This window comes from Xyrauchen texanus, chromosome 36, assembly GCF_025860055.1.
Source record: "Xyrauchen texanus isolate HMW12.3.18 chromosome 36, RBS_HiC_50CHRs, whole genome shotgun sequence".
In the NCBI taxonomy this organism is placed as follows: Eukaryota; Metazoa; Chordata; class Actinopteri; order Cypriniformes; family Catostomidae; genus Xyrauchen; species Xyrauchen texanus.
This window is the reverse complement of record NC_068311.1, coordinates 30,928,140-30,946,651: the sequence shown is the minus strand read 5'-3', so window position 1 is coordinate 30,946,651 and position 18,512 is coordinate 30,928,140. Positions and strand designations below refer to the sequence as shown.

Below are 18,512 nucleotides of genomic sequence, written 5' to 3'. Positions count from 1 at the left end.
CTTATTGGAACTTCTTACTGGCAATGAGAGCTTTCATTTGATACATGGTTTGTACATGTGCGTCATATTTGAGCGATATGAGACATATGTATTCAAAAACGCACATAATTATGACAGGACTTTTGATGGGTGGAACTATGTAATTTATTGTAAATAAGTTACTTAGTGTAAAACAAATGCCAAAGTGATGCATATCTCAAGAAAGTAGACATTCTAAGCTTTCAAATGGTACCAGATATGAGCTCATAACTCCTCCGCATACATTTAAAATTGGAAGTACATTATTACTGACGTAATTTTAAATCCCGGAACCGGGATCATGGATTTTAAGATGTTTAAACTGGGATAGAAGAGTGTTTTAACATTAGTCTTTCTCTAGATTAGTTATTAACTTATTGTAAAGTAATTGTTAGTAAATTCTACAGTTCTCATAAAGCAAAAGAAAAAGGGTGAAAGAGTGAATGAGGGGAGTGAGAGAGAGTCTGCTGGCCCGAGCTCTCAGTGGTGACACAAAACGGAAGTCAGGGTTCAGCAATCTCCTTTTCCTCTTTTCTTCAATTCATGACCTTTCTCCACACTCCAACAGCGAGACCCGCTAAATAACTCACACATTCACACACAAACACACACACACACATCTGTTCATGCTAACAGAGCAAACAACTAATTATCTCTGATTCATTCTCAGGGGGCACATGTCCTTAAGCTGTCACAGAAATAAAAACTAACAAAAGTACATATGAACATATTTCGTTATCTAAATTGAATATGAATAATCTATTAAAAATATGTGTAATCCAAAAGTAATTCACTTAATTGAAACTGCAACTGTAAAACTGATTACAAGTATTTCAAATGTAATGTGTCACACTACTTCTGACTTAAAAGTAATTAGATTACAGTAACAAACTATTTTTTAATCTGATTACTCCCAGCACTGCTTACAGGGGACCCAGTCGGATGGGTGAAATGTCCCGTATTGAAGGCTTTGTGTCTCTAACTGAACCAGCTAAATGCTTAAGGGGGGAACTGTTTAAAGATCAAATTACACTTATGCAGTGTTCCATTTTAACTCTGAAACCAACCTCCTGCTTAGAAAAGTGCAATGGAATGCCACTTGAAGTCCTATAGACAATCTAGAATTCTGTTTTTGCCAAGATGTAGGTGCATGACGTCATGCAACCATGTCGGCACACAAAAAGATGTACAAAGCCAAAGTAAAGGCATAAAGGCCATAAAAAGGCTTATGAATACCTGATGTTCTAACCGGCTCATTCAATGTGCAGACGTTTTGAGCGCATGCCTCTTCATGGTTTGACGTCAGAGAATTACCCGATTATTTCAAATGTCATGTAAACGTGGATTTCTTGCATTGTCAGATTAAAAAAAGCAAATTTTAGAGCGTAATCAGCATATTGTTGTGCATATCAATGGGCTCAATGATAAACATTCACTTTTTAAGACTTTAAAACACAAAGTGAGTCAAAGTTTCTACATTACATGATAATAAAACAAAAAAATCTAATTGCTATTATTTTAAACAAAAATTGCGATTTGAACTGTGATATGATACACATAAAACAAAAAACATGAATGATTCCTTTAACCAAATTAAACCATGCTTTGCCCATGCTTTACTGCCGACCAGAAGTACTGTTCTAGAAAGGTTGTTTACACTTGAGTCCTCTAAAAAGATCCAAACTAAATAAATACATTTAAAAAATGCAAAAATAATTTTGTCTGCTTTGTTAAAAACTATTTGTCCAGTTTGTGAAAGGGTCAGTTCACTTTTCATCATAATTTTTTTTTAAACCCAGAATACTTGAATATCATATTATTGCAATAATAATAATGCTCAGAAATTATTATAGAAATATATTATTGTATAATAATAATTATAATTATTACTATTATAATTTATTTTTTATTATTATTATCATTATTATTATTTAATAGTAATTTATTTATTTAATAATTTCTTAACTTACTATGCTGTCTCGGAAAAGCCTCAAATCTTTTTTCAAACCAAAATTGTAGTGGCCAAAAATAGACGTATGTGAAATTACACAAATGTGCAATTAAAGTAAATCTGGGGCGTTTTAAATAATGTGCTCAGATCATTATAGCACACCTAACCGAACTCAGAGCACAACTGTCACTCAGAGTTTTGTGTATGAAGCACAGAACAACTCTGAAACCACATGTGTCATACAGTGATCCCGTTGTATTTAAGAAAGCTCTACACAGGGAGCCTGGGAAGCTCAACGAGTATTGACGCTGACTACCACCCCGAATCCAGGGTGTGCTGAGTGACTCCAGCTAGGTCTCCTAAGCAACCAAAATGGCCCGGTTGCTAGGGAGGGTAGAGTCACATGGGGTAAACTCCTCATGGTCGTGATTAGGGGTTCTCGCTCTCAATGGGGTGTGTGGTAAGTTGTGCGTGGATCGTGGAGAGTAGAATGAGCCTCCCATGCAGTGAGTCTCCGCGGTGTTATGCAGAGCGAGCCACATGATAAGATACGCGGATTGACATCTCAGAAGTGGAGGCATCTGAGACTTGTCCTCCACCCCCCGGATTGAGGCGAGTAACCGCGTCACCACGAGAATCTACCAAGTAGTGGGAATTGTGCATTCCAAATTGGGAGAAAAAATAAAAGAAAGAAAGCACTACACAATTCACAAAGGGGCAGCACAGCAGACACCGCGTTGAGACTATTTATTTATTTATTTAATTAAATTGCAGCCCTCAAGGTTTGAGTCATTTAGTGATTTCGATTTTATTTTGGTTATCATTCAACCCCACAGGTGAGTAAAATAAGGTAAACTATATTCGTGTAATTGTTCACCTGTGGAACAAATGCTAGCATTGCACATTACATGGTTTGGAAACAGATGAGCTGTCATGCTAATGAAAAATGTAGTATGCAGTAGTAGCATTGTTACATTACACATAGACTATTCCTATTCCTATTCCATCATTCCTATTAAGTAAAGTCCCTATTAAGTCAACCAGCAACAGCTGTCAACAGTTTTGCACAACAGGTAAACAAAACGATAAAGCACGGCTTCGTTCAACACGCCACATCAAACAGAACAAGGAACAAGCATTTTACGTACCTCAAATGCTGCAAGTACACGAAAGACACTGCCTTCCCCCTCTCATTTCCTTTTCTCTCTCCCTTACTCTCTCTCTCTCTGGTGGCCTTGTCAGAAAGACCATAAACAGCTTACAGAATGCTCTCAGAGAGGGAGGGAAGAATGCAAGGGAAGACGGACAAAAAGACAAACATCAAGCAGGGTGGTAACACATTTCGGAACACATTTGTGAGAGTCTGTGAGGGAAGGAGGGGGTTTGGAACATGAAGAAAAGGGGGGATGAGAAAGAATTAACACAGGAGTTCTCAGATGGGGTGATGATAGTGAGAAAATAAACAAGCCTTCGAGAAGCATTTGGGGTGGGGGTGGGGAGGCTGCTTACTTCATGCAACATGACATAATAGAGGAGAGTTCCAAATAAACTAAAGTAACACCCAGAGAGAGAAAGACTGAGAGAGGCAAAGAGCCATGAGTCTGTGCCATTGCCCAGTGGTTAGCATATTTGACACACTGGGCATCTGCTTCCCCTTAATTTCAAGCCTTTTCGCTTTACATGGAAAATGCCTTAAAAATAACAAATAATTCACCCAAAAAATCATTTTGCACTGCTAGAATTTCACGAGGTGGAACTATCGTTAAAACTTTAAAACAACTAATCCTACGTGTTAAAATATAACCATTTTTTTATTATTATTAATTCATTTATTTAATTATTTTGTGGTGAGAAAAATGGTTTTAAAATGATGGCACATGTACCACAAATTAACCATGGTATTACTATAGTAAAAAATATCCATGTTTTGGGTAGAATTATTTTTATCACCATCGTTTTGGTTTAGTGTATTATTACTATGGTTACTGTAGTAAAACAATGGTTAATGTTGTGGTTATGGCTTTACTACAAATACCATAGTTATACCATACTTAGTGTAAAGGAAGTCAAAAGTACCAGCACCAAGTGGATACTAAAATTAAAAAAAAGATGTCACAATACCAGTGTGTACCATACCGAGCACTGACTCAATTCAAAAGTCACACACTGTCTGACTAGCACAAGACTCCTTTCAAATGCTCACACATTTTTGAGAAAAATGTCTGCACAATTAATATAAATAAAATCTTGATAGTGCTAGTGTGTCTATTAAACCGAAAAAATATGCGATTTAATGAAATAAAAATACTTTCCATATTTGCTGCACGCTTTACAGTCAATGTGTAAAACGACTCAAATGTTAAAATCGCTGCATTAAGAGTATGGATGACAGAACAGATGGCTTATATTTGGAATCCATTGTTAACATACAAAAGCTCGTTCGGAACGGACATTCATACCGAAAAATTAAAAAGGCCTTAAGGGGCTCTATACAACTTGGATTCATGAGAGAAGCACAACATCAATATTGTCATTGTTATATCTACTTTTGTGTTCCATGGAAAAAAGAAAATAATACAGTTTTATGAGCAAAATGAGGGTGAGTAAACAATGACAGAATTTGTATTTTTTGGCAATCCCAAAGAAAATGAAACTACAAAAAGAGAAAGCTTTTGCAATCTGAAGAAAACTCTAACTTTCAAACTCAACCATCTCACCACATTTAACCATACATTTAAGTCTTCATCAGGACACCCATATAAAAACAAACTGCAACCCTTTCTTTCCTGGGTACATATCTCCTTCACAGTAACTGCCATTCACAATCACCCCACCACCTCCCATTCCCACAGTCTCCTGTCCACTCATTCTTAAGGACTTTATTCAGGCTGCCTACTCAGAGTGTGCTAGCACTCTTGTACCAATAGAGGGGGCTTCCATTGAGGCCGGGCGAAGGGAGCCATACTGTTGTTGTACAAAACACCATTCTGTTCCATGCCGGCAGCCCAACATGCCCTGATGCAGTTAGACACTTGAGTGCATTTCACACAAGCTCGTCCCACGCTCTCTGTAAACAAGTAAGCACAACCTAAAGACCCGCTGAGGGCTGCTTTATAGGGATAGTTCACCCAAAGATTTTAATTCTGTCATTGTTTACTCAACTTAACGTCATTCCAAATCCATATGACTTTTGTTCTTCCATGAAACACAACAGGAGATGTTAGGCAGAATGTTATCAAAGGGTTGGAGTTAAAGGGCACAATGTTTTTTGATGTACATTCTCTTTTACATTTGCTATGCCAACCTTAGTTTCAGCATGTCATTGATTAAACAGAACAACACTGTGTGTGAGAGAAAAAGAGAAGTGTCTTCCCTAGGGAGGCTGAATGACGTCACTGATCTGCGCATCAAGGTTACCTCACTCTCTGCACGCAGACCGTCAAAGGAAAATTAGAGGAATGGAGGAAAGACAGAGGGAAGGAAGGAAAAGAAAAAGACTGTGGAAGGAGTGCATAGAGTTTTTGCAGGGCATTTCATTTCTTTTCTTTAAAATTCTTTAAAATTGTGCGTAAGAGAAACACAGTTTCTCTTACGCACACAAAGCTGTTGACACACATTTGAATGGAAAAGGTTGGACTCCAAGCATATAATAAGCAAATTATGCAATTACATACAGTTTTGCTCAGAGCTACACTGGAAGTGCACCAGAAGAGTCATGGGAGGGAGCCATCCTAACGTCATACTCTTCTTTGGAGCTGTTCCTCACAGCCTGTCGTCATCTGTTAACTGCTTACGTCCTGTCTTCCTTTGTATTTCAGATTGTGCAATCCTGACAGACTTCAAATAGCTTCCCTCCTGTTGTTTAAAGGTTCCACACAGGGGTGTGTGTGTGTGTGTGTGTGTGTGTGTGTGTGTGTGTGTGTGTGTGTGAGAGCGTGTATTTATCACTTTGTGGGGACCAAATGTCCCCATAAGGATAGTAAAACCCGAAATTTGTGACCTTGTGGGGACATTTTGTCAGTCCCCATGAGGAAAACAGCTTATAAATCATACTAAATTATGTTTTTTGAAAATGTAAAAATGCAGAAAGTTTTCTGTGAGGGTTAGGTTTAGGGGTAGGGTGGTTTAGGGGATAGAATATAACGTTTGTACAGTATAAAAACCATTATGTCTATGGAAAGTCCCCATAAAACATGGAAACACAACAAGTGTGTGTGTGTGTGTGTGTGTGTATGTGTGTGTGTGTGTGTGTGTGTGTGTGTGTGTGTGTATCCAGAAATCTTACAGTGCAAGAAAATATTTTCAAGTTGCACTCAGTAATTTTTTCCTCATTAAAAAAGTTTACCTCCTAAAGACATGAATTGTAACTTTGCAATATATGTAGGAAATCAGGACTGTAGTCATATCGGTAACCTTATAAAAGCTACATGGAGAGGGTCCGCACGTGGGGGCTGCCATTTCAGAATCACATGACCATCCGAATACAACTCGCTTAATTTTAGTAACTTATTTGACATTTTCACTCATTGATTAAAGTAATCATGGCTGACTGTGAATACTACATTTCTACAATGGCATCTGAAATGGAAAACTATTGATTTTAAATGATGCTGCATCCAAGTTGCTAGGTGTCAGTGTAAGTCCAAGATGACACAAAGACAAAAGTTACTAAGTGCACCTTTAAGTAAAAAACAATTTAAACTTTAAAAACGATTAATTTACTTAAGAATTGGAATTACTTAAAATTATAAGACATTTCAGAGAATAATATAAATAATTGTATTAAAACACTTCTTGTACTGCACTTCCATACATCAAATGCAACTCAAAGTGGTTCACATATGTCTTGAATTAATATGTCTTGAATTAAGTTTTATTTTCCTCGACACATTGGCATTTTATTTATTTAATTTTTTTATCTGGTTTAAGCATACACCTCACTACCTTTTGTTAGACTACTGCTTTAAACAATACAAATTGCCACTGGAGTGAAGAAGAAAAACAAGGTACATTCTTTGAAAACAATCATAACATTTTAAGCAATTCAGCTTTTTTAGGTAAATTTATTCCAACTGCAGTTACTCTCTCTCTCTCTCTCTCTCTCTCTCTCTCTCTCTCTCTCTCTCTCTCTCTCTCTTTCTCTCTCATGTTTTTCCAAACCTGTATAACTTATATTATTCCATGCAACACAAAAAAAGACATTTTGAAGACTGTGCTGGTTACGCTTTTCCATGCAATTATTGTGAATTGAAGCTTTCAAGCTTAAAACATTATCCAAATGCCATATAAATATGATGCATGTTCATAAATGAATCATTCAGACAGGTTTTGTGAACCGGATCAACCAGGCACGCCACTAGCTTACCGGGCTTCAGCCCCGGATGATTCAGAAAAAGTCCAGAATGTTTTTATAACCATGTAGTAATCGCAGAGTTTTCTTGCGTGCAGTAAATAAAATCCTTTAGAACTACTATTCTGCTCACTGCACATTAAATAGTGTCTCCTTTTACATTAATTCACTCTTGACAAGATCCGCCTGCTCAGACAAGAAGTTTTGACTGTCATGTAAACTGGCCAATCGTCTATAAGAATTTACATTTGATCCAGCCAATAATATTTGAACTTTTGGATGTAATTACCTTGATTCCGGACATATGGTTCGTGCATTGGTCTTGGTGAGGATATTTCTTAGAATACTGATATAACTAGAGGCCGACCGATATATCGGTTTTGCTGATTAATAGGCACCGATAAAAGATTTCTGGAACAAGTGGTTATCAACAAAAATCCACACCGATAGTTTTTCCACGTTGCGTCCAGTGCTGGAGCAGCTGGGAAGAGTCCACTGGTCATACAGTTATACAGTATGAGAGCGGCCTCTAGAGGCGAAATAAAAATTATCGCTTCACTGATGCGTCTTGCTCTCTTATTAGGTGTAATGATTTGTTTAAATGTTTTGTCAGGAAAGATGTTTAAATTGGAAATGTGTCTCGAGATCCTCGTGTTCGGTTCCAGTCTGTTGTGTTCCATCTGATTGAACAGCCCCTTGCCTGGGCTCATAGTCTGAGACGCTTCACCACCGAGTTCAGCCGAATACCACTGCTATCTTTGTATAGTTTTACTCTACATACAACTGTACTGAATAAAGAAACAATGTGGAATTTCGCTGTTATTATGAAGCTTGAGTTGAGTAGTAGGACTCAGTGCAAGTGTAACACCATGTGAACTGTCTATTGAAGCATTTTCCTCCCTTATTTTACTTTTGACTTAACATTTGAGAATATGAACCGACTAAAACTTTTACATTTATTTATTTTATGCACAGTAGATGCAATAATATAACGGTGCTGAATGGTTTATGTATTTATTCCGCCCTCTTGTGGACTATGGAAAAAACGTCAATTTAAAATTTTAATATTAGTTCAAATATATTAATATTTATATATTTATTTCATTTAAAAAATGAAATAAATATATGGTTCAGTCAGTACTGTTTATTTTTTAATAAAATTCATTCATACTTTTTTTAAGCAAGGCTTACTTTTTGTCGCTTAACAGCCCTGTAACTGTTAAGTATCAACTGTAGATTTTATCATTACATTATTTTCATTTTTGTGTAATGTTTTAATTATAATTTTATATATTACCGCTCCATTTCTGTTTCCGTGATAACCGCGTATGGTTTGCATAACAGGCCTTCACTTGATCTGATCTGAATACAATGTTATTTGTGCAAGAATTTTCTCTGTGTTTAATTATAATTGGCTTCAATTCGTGTGTGTGTGTGTGTGTGTGTGTGTGTGTGTGTGTGTGTGTGTGTGTGTGTGTGAGAGCGTGTATTTATCACTTTTTGTCCCCATAAGGATAGTAAAACCCGAAATGTTTGACCTTGTGTGGACATTTTGTTGGTCCCCATGAGGAAAACAGCTTATAAATCATACTAAATTATGTTTTTTGAAAATGTAAAAATGCAGAAAGTTTTCTGTGAGGGTTAGGTTTAGGGGTAGGGTTAGGTTTAGGGGATAGAATATAAAGTTTGTACAGAATAAAAACCATTATGTCTATGGAAAGTCCCCATAAAACATGGAAACACTACAAGTGTGTGTGTGTGTGTTCTATCTACATGTTTGTTTTGGAATAAAGCAGATGGTAGATCTGAAAAGATTTAAATCCAACAAATGTTTTGTTTAACAAACTATATTGAAAGATTTACTTAATTTAAAAATGGACTCTTTGTCGATGTATCTTATAAACTTATTTTAAAGAGTATTCCGTGCATTATGCATACATGGATGTCTCTCAGCTAAGCCCCGGATGTCCATTGACCCTAGAAATGCCCCTGGGATCAACTGGGATTCATTAAAAAGATCCAGCACTACTGAATGAATCAGACATTACTACTTCTCTCTTGAACACCACAAACAGCTACAAACTATGATGATTATTTTTAGCAGACTAAATCTAGCAAATATATATATATATATATATATATATATATATATATATATATATATATATATATATATATATATATATATATATATACTGTATATTCATTTTTTTAGTACTTAGTGTAATTTAATACAAATATAATGTGTTTTATATTACCCTGCCATTAATTACAAAAACAATCAGTGGGAGGGAGTGACAGCAAATTTGGCACCTTTCTCTCTTCGGACTGTCGTAATCCAGCTATCTCTATTTTTCCTTCATTTTAAAAGTCATTGAAATATAATATTGGATTCTTTCTTTAGCTGTTGGACCAAATGGGAGCACAACATTTATATTTGTTATTGTCCTGAACCCGGAAATGTAAAAAAGGTCATTTCAAATGTCAAGTTTGTTTTTAAAGTTTCATTCTATGTTCATTGTAATTACATGGAAAAGAGTGACCAGTATTCCAATTTTATTTATATATTCTCCTTTTGTGTTCCAATAAAAAAAAATATATATATATATATATATATATATATATATATATATATATATATATATATATATATAAATCTTTTTTTTTTTTTAATGAACTACTCATTTAAGGATATGTTTTTAGTGGAAAACACAACAAAATACTGAAGAAGAAAATGCCAGGTATGCAAATAAAAAAAGGGGGTAAAGATCAAAGCAATTTTGTTAAAATCTAATAAGAGTGATCAAACAATCCCTTACTTTACTGGGGGAGGATGTGATTAAAAGGATGAGGAATTGAAAGCTTCACAGTTGAGATGCTGCTAACAAACAAAAGAAGCAAACACAGCATGTAAATCTAAACCAAATCTCTCTCTCTCTCTCTCTCTCTCTCTCTCCTCTCTCTCTCTCTCTCTCTCTCTCTCTCTCTCTCTCTCTCTCTCCTCTGTTATTTTCATGCCAGCTCACAGGTACTGCAGTGCAGAGCTGGCAGAATGTTAAGCATCCAAACGATGGGAACAGATTATAATAAAGGAGACACGAAGAGATAAAAAAGAGATCGTAGAGAGGGTAAACAGAGGGTAAACATAACAAAAGGCAATGTTAAAAGAAGAAGAATATGGATGCATGAAAAGATGGGATGATAGTTGATCTTTATGGTCCTACACTAAAAGCCTCTATTCCCAGGAGATGTCATTCACAAAAGACCATCCTTAAGGAGCATCAGATGGTGACTGAGATTGTTGACTATTGCTGACCTTATCTTGGACCCTGAACACACTAGCACACATACAGCTGGAGTCTTGGCGTGGACAGGAAAGTGTGGCCATCTCCCTTCTCTAACACACCCAATGGCAGGATGTACCAGTGCTCTCAAGCCCTGAGCAGTGCTTCAGGGGTCACGCAGGGTTTGAGGAGAGTGCACTCCACCTCCAGAAATCTTTACAACCGGCTTTTCCCACAGCAAACTACACCCTGGAGTCTCCCTATCCTTCTGATCCAGAGCCAGTGTTGCGTTCGCTCCAATGATGGTTGTGGTTTGGATTTGGATTTGAGAAGTTGTTCCGAGAGTAGACCGAAACAGAAACTGCTACTGAGAAAATAATGTTTCTACTACTCCCACAAATGGCTTGAAAATGTATTATATATTCATAAAATATATCCGCAATCATTTCGGCGACAATGAGAATAATGCATTGATTATAATGACAGTAAGACATTAAATAAATTCCTGAAGTTTGATCCCATTGAAGTATAAGAGTGTTAAAGGAATAATACGCCCAAAAATAATAGTTCTCTCATCATTTACTTTGTCTCAAACTCTTAAGACTTTTCTTCTTCTGCAGAACACAAAGAGAGATTTTTTGATGGAGACACTGCACGAGATGTTTTTGTGCATATAATGCAAGTCAATGTGGTTCAAAATCTTAAAGCTCCAAAAAGGATATAAAAGCACCATAATGGTAATCCATATGACTCGAGTGGTTTAATCCATGTCTTCTAAAGTGATATGTTTCCGTTTTGGATGAGAAACAGACAAAAATGAACTTTTTATTCATTATACGGTCAAGCACAAGGAAGTGTAATGGAGCTAATCATATTGCTTCAGGAGACATGGATTAAACCGTTGAGTTGGAGGGATTATCTTTTATGCTGCATTTATGTCCTTTTTGGAGTTCATTTGTAGCTTTTGAAATATCTTCACTTGTTGTCCTGCAGAAAAAAGAAAGTCAAATTTGAATTTGAGATGGCATACAGGTGAGTAATCCGTGTATCCTCCGTTCATTCCATTTCCGTTTTGAAACGGAAAAATGGATAACCAAAAAACAGGCGTTTTCCTTTTTTTTTTTTCTGCACAAGTAAAAAAATTATATACACAAATTGATTCATTTTCAAAAAAGTAGAATTCTAGCCTTTTTCTATTTCTCTGTCTGTTTCTCATTATCCCTTCTCAAAACTAAAACTGAAGAGAAGAAAAACATAAATCTAAAAACTCCTATTTTTAATTTACATAACTCTTCTCATTAGCACTTACAAAAGTCACCAGCAGGGGAAGTAAAGATAATAGACCAAATCTACATTTTACGTGGGGTAAGAGGATGTGACTATTCAGATTATAGATAATAGGCAAAATATAACAGAATTGGTGATATTAGCAAGCCTGAAATCCTATATTACACTCTTGAATAAAAAATATGGACAATCCGTTCACATTATATTTGTCCCTGCAAAATATGCAAAATATGTTCAGAAACACACACACACACACACATATATATATATATATATATATATATATATATATATATATATATATATATATATATATGTGGCAGGGCGGAGGATGGGGCGGGTCGTGATCCTACGCACCCGGTCCCGTATTAGGCTAATTATGCCTCTGTGAGGGTTAAAGGGATAATTAGCCTAATACGGGACCGGGTGCGTAGGATCACAACCCGGCCCCGCCCTCCGCCCTTTTTTTTATACGCTTGAGAAAAACATGCATCAGTCCAAATGCAACAGCCAGCATTATCTGCAGTTGTTCTAGAGTGAAGTGCGTTTTATAGTTTCTGGTGTCTTCTCTTGGCCAACACCCACTTCAGACACGAAAGTTAAAGGGTTCACAGGTTCCACAGTGCAGATTCAGTGGCTTTTTACCAGCATGTCAGTTTACACGGTATTATAACAAGGGTTATTTTTACCAGGCGTTTTATAGAATGTAAAATAGTCTACGGGATAATCTTTATTTGCGCGTGAACGTACATTCCATAAAAATGATTGGCATGAAAGATTCGCACCGGATTAAAATCAGGGAGAAACTCTGGTAATTATTACCTTTTCCCACACCCCATATTAAACTAAGTTCCAGCATCTATGATCCTAACAGGAACAGCAGAATATAAAGTAGCTTATAAGTGTCAATCCTTGTTAGCTTTTACACAACCTTCTATGGACATTTCGGGAAATAACAGCCAACAGATTAGTTGCAGAAAATTGGAAAATCTAAATTTCAAAATCAGCATTAAGGTCATTTTTCCTCAAACATACTTTTCCGAATGCATAATGCATTTTTTAAAAAGGGAAAAAACCTGTTTTAATTAATCATTCTACCAAAGCAAATAATTACTAAATCAAAAGTTTTTATTTTCCCTTTTTGGATTTCAAAATTGATTTGGAATGAACGGAAGACACACTGATAAGATAATTATAATTTTTTGGTAACTATTCCTTAAGTTCTATTCCGAAACTTCAGTAGAAAAAAACAGCATACCAAAATAGAGTTGGTTTCATAAATATTCGTGAATCGGGTCCAAATGTCCTGTTTCAATTAATTGATTCAAAATTCGGACTCAACGATTTGTATGAATCCGCACTATATGTAGGATTATATGTATTAAACCAAAAAATGCAACAACAAAAAAAAAATTACTGTGTTACGGTAATGACAATCACTATTGAAAACAAAGGTAATAGCAAAAGTACAAAACTGGAATATGTTACGGTAATGAGAATTAAGGAGTCAAATGTGCTCAAGTGTCCTGAAAATAGCGCTACAAAATACTTTTTTTGGGGGGTGGGGGGTTTATTTAATTATGACCAGGACATTTTCTTGCCAGGGTTTGTGGCAATCACTCCAAAAGGCTGAAAAATATTGACTTTTTCTATATATTTCACCCAGTGCTACTACCACACCGCAATATGCACTTCTAAGCCTAAAATGGTATTAATTATGGTAAAGAGAACACTGTCTGAGACTGGTATGGGTAAATATTGCCCTCAATAAGTGTAAATGTGCATGCTAGTTGTGTAAAATCTTTATCTGCATAGCTACAATCTAATAACTGTCAGCATAATTCAGTACGTCTCCGGCCACATCAAACATCAGCAAAGCTCTGCAGAAAGTTCATGGTAAATTCCACGAAATGACTAAACAAAACAGCACTGTTATCTAAATGTGTGAAAACCCCAGGCAAATTGCATTGCTAGCTGCTTCTGCAAAATGTTAATGATTCCCAAAGTGCACATCTCTCAGCATCCTTACACAGTACATGTTTTGAGAACACTCAGATCAGGTAGAGGGTAAAAGCATATCAGTGGTTGCAATCCACTTTAATGGTTGCAGATCTGTTCAGCTATGTTTGCACCAAGGATACAACCTAATATTCAAGAGTTGGGTGACCAAGTGTAAAAGTTTTAGAATCATCATTAAAAGAACACATACTGGTCATCCACTCCACTCAAAGCTTCACTAAATATCTCTTGTGGTTAAAGGGATAGGTTACTCAAAAATGAAAATTCTGTCAATATTTACTCAGCCTCATGCCATCCTAGATGTGTATGACTTTCTTTCTTCAGCGCTGGCACTGACAATGACGAAGACGATGAATTGAAGAACCCAAGTGCAATTTTATTAACTAAAGTGAGAACCAATAAACCCTAACTATAAACATTAATGAAGCATAAACATGAACTTGACTTAAATTTGACATAAACTTGACTTAACATGAACACGTTACCAAACACAATAACTGACCAAGGACAATGGTAAACATGAGGGCTTAAACACATGACATGGGAGAACACATGACAAAGATAACCAATAAACACAAAGAACAAGATAACAAGACAATCATCCAATGAAAACTAGACACATGAACATGGAGGGAAACAAGAAATCACATGACAAGGGAATCACATGACATGAAACAGGAACTAAACTTTTCAAAATGTGTGTGTGTGTGTGTGTGTGTGTGTGTGTGTGTGTGTGTGTGTGTGTGTGTGTGTGTGTGTGTGTGTGTGTAAACTATCCCCTATAATTTTATCAATTCATAAACTCTATTGAAAATGGCGAAACATTCACTAAAATGCCTTTTCAGCGTAGCGCTGGAGCAGGTGCAGGTTTACAATTTCTGAGACCCCAAGCAACCGACCAAGCTTTGGCCACATTTTTATTTATTTATTTTTTTTGCTTAAATGACATAAAATGTAATTTAAATCATAATTTTAATTTCATCCTATCAACCATTTTAGTACAAGAACATTCAAAAATATTCAAAAATCTATTTAAAGATAATTAATGCATATTTTCCTGTTTTTCCACAATACACAATACAATAAAATAAAGCTATATTTACCAACATAAATTTATATAAAAAAAACAATAATAATTTTAAGAGGGTGTGCGAAACCCACTACTTCACCCAGTAACATTTTGGAATTCAGTTGTTACTTATTAATTTTATAACCCAACAATTATTTATTGTTGTCCAATTTGCCATTATAATATGATACAATATTATTATTATTATTACTTAGAGGATTTGTTGTATGCAGTAGTATATATATATATATATATATATATATATATATATATATATATATATATATATATATATATATATATATATATATATATATATATATCCTGTCTTATTTACTTTCACTTGGAGCTTATATTCTGATGCTGAGGCTGTATTTTATGTATGCATTTTGAAATTTGCTTGTTGCAGAACAATCTGGAATAATTGTAACAGTCCCCTCTTTGCAACCTGAACTTGTTCAGAACGTTAAATCTTTGTGACACCTGTGCTAAAAAAAAATCTATACATAGTTCAACGACTGATACAGAACACAGGTGTCTCTGCATGCATTTTTTAAACCTGAAGCTCTTATTATCTTGACACAGTGTCTAAAAGTGTGCCAGTCCTCTGTGAGACACTGAAGAAACAGCGAGACGCGGTGCAGCAGGTATGGACGTTCGTCCAGCATGTGTTTACATAGGAAAACAATGGCAAAACAGAGCAGACACAGGCAAAAACACATTCGGTGTGAACAGCCCCTAACTCATCCGTTCGCGCATATCACATATCTGTGAGTGAGAGAACATGCGCGAAACAATTTCAGATGGCCTATATATTTTTTCATAAATTACAAATCCTACTTAAAAAAAAAACTGTGCCAACCCCAGCTGCTTCCTCAAGCATTTTTTGCTGAGCTTTCCTACTGGGGCCCCCCGACATCTGGGGCCCCACACAATTGCATGGTTTGCATGGTGGTTAAAACCGCTAATGTCGTGGAGCAATTGCTTCCCTTCACAAGGACTACAGTATGGTGATGTAATTTTATGGTGAACATATACCATTAATACACCGACTTGGAACACAGTGTTTGAAATGCTTCAGTCGGTACATAAATTATCTTGCCAATGCAGATAACGAAATTGGGGAAATGGCCCTTGCTCTGCAAGCAGTAATTGATTTACAGCACATTGAACTGTGGCTAATTAGTGCAGCTCTATATCATGAACTCTGAGCACTACTTGCAAATGAGTGAAACAAAGTACAAGTTCACATGAGTGTGATCACAGCTGCTCTGAGCAAATTAAATATGCAAAAAAATAATTACTGTTATGAGTGGTGTTTGCTAAGGCAAGAATACCATAGAAACAAAATATCATTGAGACTTGGGGGTGGGCACTTCTGACTTACTTACTAGCTTAGCCCTAGTAACCACAAAGAACACCTTAGAAACCGGATAGCAGCTCCCTGGCAACTACCCAACACCCCAGTATTGTGTCACGAATTATTTGCAGTCAGACATTACATGGAAATTTCATTTTCTTCAGAAAAATGCAAACATTTTGTTAATTTTATGTAGTGGCTTGTCTCAAACCTCGTTAAAAAACGTAACTGAAGTTTAATCAAATAAAACATCAAATGAATATAAAAAATGTAAGCTTTATTAAAGACAAATTTTATTGTAGACATATTAGGCCTAATAGTTGTGATATGTAGCCTACTCGTGAAAAACCCAAATAAATAAATGTTTTAAAGATGCGCTTGCTGGAGGATGATTAACAGTGAACTCTCCTCGCGTGAACCCCCATTGCCATGGAAACGTACGCCAGTATATAAAGCGTTGTGCAAATCAAGATGCTCTCGTAGCCACTCCCTGTAAACAATCGTGCGAAACGTCGCGAATAAATTGTGAAATGAATAAAAACCAGTAACTAAAAACAGGACTGCCGAACGTTTCTACAGAAAGCAATCTGAGTGATTCCTCGAAAGAAACGGATTCTGTATGTGATGTTTCAACCTACGCATGTTTAAAGCAGAATAAACAGTTTGTTTGAGGAAAAGACAGCGATAAGGACTCGTGTTCGCTCGAGCGCAATGGCACATTTAAGCTCAGCGCACAATTTGATGATAGACTGATTATTTTCCTAATAGAGCTCGTCTAAAAAGCCTCTTAGTGCTCACATAAACGACTAGAAACCAGCAAACTAAACAGCTGGTAAAATAACAACAGCAGCTAAACATGTAAGTAAACAAATATTTGTCATGAGTGTTGCATCAATCCCCGCGAAACACGAGACTGACGCGCAACCGTAGAGTAGGTTAAACAGGAAAAACAAGCGCGCAGTTAACGTTGGTGTGGTTTATCCTGAAATCTGCAGAATGATTTCCTTACAAGCCTTTGACTTGCTTTTTGACGTGCCAAGAATTCATTTGAAGCAGATCACGCAGTCTCATACAGATCACAATATGTTCGCCCATTGAAATGAGTTGCAGATGTTTTTGATGTAATAAAAAAGCATCACTGCGACTCACGTTGTTTCGTAAATCTTGCAGCGCTACACTCATCGTGCAGCATCGGCGCTCCGCATGGGACTAAGCCATTCCTCGCGCCTGAAACAAACATGAGCAATTATAGTTAAAAGCATCGATCCATTTGCAGACGCATTTTGAGATGTACAAATGCTGAAAAGAAACACTGACAGGCGATTACCCGATCGCTGAACGTTTTCAGAATACGGCGCGCATGATGGTTTATGGCACTGCCAATGACCAGTACGTCCTCTGCTCTGAGTTTTGCTACATAGATGTCTGTAGGAGATAGATAGAGATCAGCCTGCACTCACTCTCTCTCTCTCTCTCTCTCTCTCTCTCTCTCTCTCTCTCTCTTGCTCCTGTATTCCCCGCCCCTTCGCTCTTGTGCGCGCTACCGCGCAGTCGGCTCCGTGATTTAATGCGCGCTCCTGCACGCCCTCTCCAACTCTTGACGCATCTGTGTGTGAGGTACATTGCTGAGGCTGTCATAACATATGCATCAAGTGGGATAAGCGCAAATATCCTCTTCATTTACGCTTAAAAGTGTTAGGGTTCTTGAGCTGGTATGGTTCTTTGGAGATTACAAAAGTTCTTGACGTTAGGTTCTTCAGATCAGCCATAAGATGCGTTCACACTGCCAGCTACTTTGTCGCTGCATGTCGCCAGTGGCTGGCGGTTAGGTCACTAGTGGTGTGTTTGGAGAGTCTAGACAGCAATGTTTCTTTACAATTAATATTATTATTAAAATATTAGGATTACGTGAGCTCTACCATCTTCTCTCATATTGGCTGTCGCTCCCTAAAGTCGCTCTTCATTTGCATAAAGTAAAACATTTCTCAACTTTGTCATGTCGCTGGACACACCCACATTCGGTCGCTGTCGCTCATGTTGCTGGAAGCCGCCAACTCTCATTGAAAATGAAAGAGATGAGGTTGTTTTGTCACTGTGTGTCGCTGGCAGTTTGAACGCAGCTATAGGTGTATTATGGACCAGGCCAAATTTGAAAACAAATGTTTAATATATAC

The 18,512-nt window shown here is 36.7% G+C and overlaps 1 protein-coding gene across 3 annotated transcripts in view; it reads right to left on the bottom strand.

The window, feature by feature from the left end:
- The window catches only part of LOC127629756 (endothelin-converting enzyme 2-like), a 91,481-nt gene extending 73,673 nt beyond the window's left edge, over positions 1-17,808 (bottom strand). The window contains exons 1-2 of one of the 3 annotated variants that reach the window (XM_052106980.1): positions 17,666-17,808; positions 17,488-17,565 (exon numbers count right to left, since the gene is read on the bottom strand). In XM_052106980.1, coding sequence (XP_051962940.1) covers positions 17,488-17,520 — 33 coding nt within the window. In that variant the 5' untranslated portion in view covers positions 17,521-17,565; positions 17,666-17,808. Of the gene's footprint in view, positions 1-3,117; positions 3,243-17,487; positions 17,566-17,655 lie in introns of those variants that run through there. The other 2 variants (XM_052106979.1, XM_052106981.1) reach the window with 2 other exon arrangements.
- Positions 17,809-18,512: the final 704 nt, after the last annotated feature.